The 5,095-nt window shown below is 49.9% G+C and overlaps 2 protein-coding genes across 2 annotated transcripts; one reads left to right on the top strand and one right to left on the bottom strand.

Annotated features, from left to right (window-relative positions):
* The first annotated feature begins 52 nt into the window (after positions 1-52).
* On the top strand, positions 53-3,100 carry RPS2 (ribosomal protein S2). The gene is made up of 7 exons (XM_026859030.1): positions 53-238; positions 433-522; positions 973-1,080; positions 1,653-1,826; positions 1,909-2,068; positions 2,526-2,617; positions 2,977-3,100. The coding sequence occupies exons 1-7, from the start codon at positions 83-85 to the stop codon at positions 3,055-3,057; spliced, it is 861 nt and encodes a 286-aa protein (XP_026714831.1). The 5' UTR covers positions 53-82; the 3' UTR covers positions 3,058-3,100.
* Positions 3,101-3,553: 453 nt separating this feature from the next.
* On the bottom strand, positions 3,554-5,089 carry NDUFB10 (NADH:ubiquinone oxidoreductase subunit B10). Its single transcript, XM_026858966.1, has 4 exons — positions 4,938-5,089; positions 4,379-4,517; positions 3,875-4,014; positions 3,554-3,761 (listed from the first exon to the last, which is right to left on the bottom strand). The coding sequence occupies exons 1-4, from the start codon at positions 5,083-5,085 to the stop codon at positions 3,655-3,657; spliced, it is 534 nt and encodes a 177-aa protein (XP_026714767.1). The 5' UTR covers positions 5,086-5,089; the 3' UTR covers positions 3,554-3,654.
* Positions 5,090-5,095: the final 6 nt, after the last annotated feature.

Here is a 5,095-nt window from a genome sequence, read left to right as displayed (position 1 = left end):
TATCGGGGCCGCATCGGCCTCCGCGCTGCCCTTTCCTGCCCTTACGGTGTCCCGGTTAACGCGCCTCTCTCTGCTTTAGCAAATGGCGGACGACGCCGGTGCTGCGGGAGGTGCAGGAGCGGCCCGAGGGGGCTTCCGCGGCGGCTTCGGGACTGGGCTGCGGGGCCGCGGGCGCGGCCGCGGTAGGGGCCGCGGGAGAGGCCGTGGGGCTCGTGGAGGCAAGGCCGAAGATAAGGAAGTAAGTGGTTTCTGGCGCTGCGTGGGACCGTCCCGGGTGGCGGGAACCACGGCGGAGCCGGGCTCTGCGGGACCGGCCGAGTAAGGGGCTGTGTCAGCTGCCCTCCCGAAAACTGGAGCAGGAGGCGAGCCGGCTCCCGTGGGGTGCTGGCAGCGGTGCCGCTGGTGACCCTTCCCCACGGATTTCTTTTGTAGTGGATTCCTGTCACTAAGCTTGGTCGCCTGGTTAAAGATATGAAGATCAAGTCTCTTGAGGAGATCTATCTCTTCTCACTTCCGATCAAGGTAAACTTAAGTGAATATTAAAGTGATGTGCAGTGGAATCATCATCTGAACTGCGGAGTTCACAGTAATTGCTACATTTGTTGTTCGGGTTTGCTCAGGTTAAGTGCTCGGGTTAAAATCAACAGCAGCTGAGGACCGGTGCAGTCACTTGCAGTGAAGGGTGGTGGAATTTGTCTGCTGCACTTCTGCCTTGTGTGGAGATGGCACTACGTCGGTGAAGTGTTTCTATGATAGTTTTGTTCGGTGGTGGAAAAAAAAAACTTTAATTTGCGATGTTGCACTACCTAGCAAGCTAGAATAAGTTTATGCCTATAAAATTCAATGTATGTGCTTGTTACTTAAAAGTGCATGTGTATAAGATTGCTGAACTTGAATTGTAGGAGCCTTACTAGTGTGTTGTGTTTGTTTAGAAAGCGTGGCCTTGTGTGATTAAGTGACTGATTCTTGTAGGAGTCAGAGATCATTGATTTCTTCCTGGGGTCTTCTCTGAAAGATGAAGTTTTGAAGATCATGCCTGTCCAGAAGCAGACTCGTGCTGGTCAGCGCACCAGGTTTAAGGTAGCCTTTTTCTTGTTTTCTCATGTTGAAAACTGTGTGTGTTGTTTGCTGCTTTTTTGGTATTAATGAATTAGTTCAAATGCCTTTTTCTTCTTTATTAAAATGCTAGTGAGTATTTTGGGATGGAGACGAGCTTGGGTACCTTGCAAAGTGTCTATATTAACATTTGAATGTATTACTGAGGTTTTAAAGTTACTTGAAACAGCCCTAGCACAAAATCAAGTTGCTCTTGTGCAGTGATGTTGGCTTTTCAGGGGCTGTGGTGGAGGGAGAAGTCTTAAACATAAAGAGGGAATTCTGTTTGGAAATTATCAGGACTTATGAGCAGTATGAGGCTGTAGCAGGGAATCAAATCCCAGTTCTTCACCTTAGCTGTTTTTGACCAGCTCTGAGGGGGAAAACGGGCTTCTTAAACCATGAGCTCTGCGAGTTTCAGCAGGTGTTGTTTTGATTTGTACTTGTGACTGTTCACTGCTGTTAAAGCATTTTGCCAGACTGGGGGTATCCTTGGTGAGAGACCCTGCTGGAGAGTGCTCCCATGCAGCACATGAAAACTTTTCTTTCGATTCCAGGCTTTTGTTGCTATTGGGGACTACAACGGCCACGTAGGTCTTGGTGTTAAATGCTCTAAAGAAGTTGCCACTGCTATTCGTGGAGCAATTATTCTGGCTAAATTATCCATCGTGCCAGTACGACGAGGCTATTGGGGGAACAAGATCGGCAAGCCCCACACCGTGCCTTGCAAGGTGAGGGGGACTTGCTGGGCCTGGTCTGGGTGATGGTGCTATGGCGGCTGTTTCGGGGCTGTAACCTGTTGGTTTTGTGTAGGTCACCGGCCGCTGTGGGTCTGTCCTGGTGCGACTGATCCCAGCCCCCCGTGGTACAGGGATCGTGTCTGCCCCTGTCCCCAAGAAGCTGCTGATGATGGCTGGTATCGATGACTGTTATACCTCGGCCAGGGGCTGCACTGCCACCCTCGGCAACTTCGGTGAGATTTAGGATTTTGTGCTGTAGCTTAACAACACATGTTACCATTTTTGTCATTGACAGGGACGCAGCATACCTATTTTCTATAGTATTTTAAAATTATGTCAAAGCTTGTAGTAGTCAAACAAGTGAAGGCTTCTGCTGATACCTTTCACAATGCAGATTAGTCCTGCTGTAGATGATCCTGAAGTTCTGTAAAACGAGAAACTGTTTTTATACTTGAATTGATGCTAAAAAAAAAAAAAAATCTCCCAATCTGCGCGATTGCACTTGTTTGAAGTAGTGTAATTGTCGTAAATGGAGAGAGAAAGAAACTTGATTTTTGTGTTTATATCAGAGAGGCCCTGCTATGGTCTCCCTGTTCCTTCCTAAATTCTACATTTTTGGAGCTGCATGGGCGGGTACTAGCGAGTGGGTTTCTGTAGCCGTGACGTGTGGTGTTTGACTTCTGTCGGTAGCTAAAGCCACCTTCGATGCCATCTCCAAGACCTACAGTTACCTGACCCCTGACCTCTGGAAAGAGACTGTGTTCACCAAGTCTCCTTATCAGGTAACAGTATTTCTGCAATTTGTCACTCAGATCTTACCCTTTTTATGTTTTAAAGTTCAGATGCTGTACCCAAAGAATCTGCAGTTTAATAATAGGAGAGTAGAGTTGCAGTTAGAGCTGACTGCCAGGTAGAGTGTGATATTTTTTTTTTCAGCATGCAGTTTTGAGTATAATACTTAAGTGGCATTTTGTGGACAAAGGAAATGGGAAAAAGAAAGCTTTGAAGCATCAAGTAAAAATAAGTTGTATCTGAACTACCCCTGCCCCCACAATAGGCACCTTTATGGAAGGGGATGCAGCACTGAAATGCCTATGATAGTGGTTTAAGAAAAAAAAAAATTTTTTTTTCTTTTTTGCAGGAGTTCACTGATCATCTGGCAAAGACCCACACCAGAGTCTCAGTGCAGAGAACCCAGGCAGCTGCTGTGGCAACGACTTAAGGGGGTTTTGTACAAGACAATAAAGTGATCAGTGAACAAGAAATTGTGATTAGTTTGCTGGGATGGTTTATGCATTGGGCAGATGGACTAAATCTCTGCTGGGGATTTGAATAGGTTCATGTCTGTGGGCCAGAGCCAGAACATCTGTTGAATGAAACAGTGTATTACATTATACTGATCCTTGTTAATGGTGTATTAATCCTAAATGGGGTCTAGAACCTGCTCTGAAGATTATGTGCAGTCCTACAGCAGGTAATCGTTACCCTAGCAGGGAATTCTGTCAGGGCTGGGCAGAGGCTGTTTCTGTTGGTGTGGAGGTGGGGGAAGAGCTCCAGAGGGGAAATCCCAATTAGGGCAGCCCAGGGTGCTGGGAGTTGGGGGCTGACCATGGTTCAGAGGATGGTAACAATCAACTGGAATTCAAAGATAAATTCAGAGCTGAAAAGAAAAATTCTGTTTGCAGATCTCTTCAAAGAATGAGTCTAGGTTCTGGTTGTATGGCAGAGTCTGGCTGCACATTTATTGTAGAGGTCAACAGCATCAAAGATGCAACATGCAGTATTTGATACAAGCACCACAGAGGGAGGGACTAACCATTTAGGTCTCCTGAGACGCATCTGCTTGTGCCTTCCTCTCCTCCATCATCCTGTGCTTCTGCTTCATCAGGCATGTTCTTGCATTTCCATGGACACCAAGATCACCATCTAAAAAGAAAGTAAATGTCTGAAAAGTGCCTCTAAGTTAAAAAAAGCCTCTGTTCCACGTGAAGCCTGGGATGTGGCTTAAGACCCCCTCTCCCATCTGCTGCCATACTCACATTTGTCCTGGTAGGCCTTGGTGACCTGCAACAGCTGCTCTGCCTCCTTAGCGCAGTTCTGTAACCGGTTGGGTCCTTCTCTCTGATTGCATGCGCCCATTCTTTCCCGAATTATCTCCACGATTTCCTGATCAACCATCCTGTGGGCAAGACCATGATCTGTGAGGTCAGCCAAGAGATGACAGAAAAGCTGAACAAAGGGGCAATGATAGCCTGTGGAAATTCATCTCTGGGTTTTTACAGGGTCCTGGTCTGTCCTGCAGCAGTGCAGGAACCAGGCAGTGAAGAATGATGTGTCCTAATGCCACCCTGTTGCAGGGGGGACAGCAGGACTGTGAAATAGCTGTTCTGTAATGGAGTGGGCAGGAGGTGCTGCCTCACCACCCCAAACTCCACAAAAATGCTGTGAGTTTAAGCCAGCTGCTGCAGTTCTTATGGCTGGCTAACCAGAGCAGTGTGCTCTGCTGGGGCCTCAACCTGGGGACAGCCCTGTGACAGCCATACCTGTCCCTCTTCCACTGTGCTTCAGCCTCGAAGAAGCAGAGGTAGTCATCCTCCAGACACTCGCTCAGGTCAGGCACACGGCGAAACTTCTGGTGGTAATAGTACAACTTGTTCTTGGCCTGCTGGCGCTCGATCCACTCTGCAGCAACAGCCCTGTGGTCAGACATCCCCAGCCCAGGGCTAGCGAGCAGACCCTGTGTGTGTGTCTGGCTTGCTCCTCCCTGGCCCTGTATGCCCATCTGTGTGTCTGTCCCTCTGCCTGTGCTCTGTCATTGTCTGTGTGTCTGTCCCAGTGTCCATGGTGTGTTCTTGTCTGTGTCCCTGTGCGTGTGCCTTCGCGTGTCCTGTATGTCCCAGTGTCCATGCTGTGTCCCACGTCCCTGCCCCGGTGGCTGGGTCCTTGCCCCGTGTCCCTGTGTGCCTGTCACCCCGAGTCCTCCGTGCCATGCCGGGGCCCGACTCCCGCAACCGTCGCACACCACGGAGCGACGCTCTAGTGGGGGGCCCCGGCGGCCCCGGGACGGCGGCGGCAGCGGGGAAGGGCTCGGCCCACCGGTACCTCGGACGAAGGTGACGGGCGCGTCGATGACATAGTTGAAGACGGTCTGGATAAAAGAGACCGGGTTGGGCACCGACGTGGTCCTCTCGGAGACGGGGGTGCGGGTCGGGGGCACCTTGTACGCCTCCCAGGTCCTGTCCTCCGGCATGGCGGCAGCG

This window comes from Athene cunicularia (assembly GCF_003259725.1).
Source record: "Athene cunicularia isolate RWA chromosome 14 unlocalized genomic scaffold, athCun1 chr14_part1, whole genome shotgun sequence".
NCBI classification, from domain to species: domain Eukaryota; kingdom Metazoa; phylum Chordata; class Aves; order Strigiformes; family Strigidae; genus Athene; species Athene cunicularia.
This window is presented reverse-complemented; position numbering and strand designations above follow the sequence as displayed.

Bases quoted from the DNA above. Each gene is read 5' to 3' on its own strand.
- RPS2 (XM_026859030.1), top strand. From the start codon at position 83: ATGGCGGACGACGCCGGTGCTGCGGGAGGTGCAGGAGCGGCCCGAGGG. The intron at 1,827-1,908 runs GTGAGGGGGACT...GGTTTTGTGTAG, and splicing joins CCCACACCGTGCCTTGCAAG to GTCACCGGCCGCTGTGGGTC. The intron at 2,618-2,976 runs GTAACAGTATTT...TCTTTTTTGCAG, and splicing joins TCACCAAGTCTCCTTATCAG to GAGTTCACTGATCATCTGGC.
- NDUFB10 (XM_026858966.1), bottom strand. From the start codon at position 5,085: ATGCCGGAGGACAGGACCTGGGAGGCGTACAAGGTGCCCCCGACCCGC. The intron at 4,518-4,937 runs GTACCGGTGGGC...CTGTTGCTGCAG, and splicing joins GCCCGTCACCTTCGTCCGAG to AGTGGATCGAGCGCCAGCAG. The intron at 4,015-4,378 runs GTATGGCTGTCA...TCTTGCCCACAG, and splicing joins GCACAGTGGAAGAGGGACAG to GATGGTTGATCAGGAAATCG.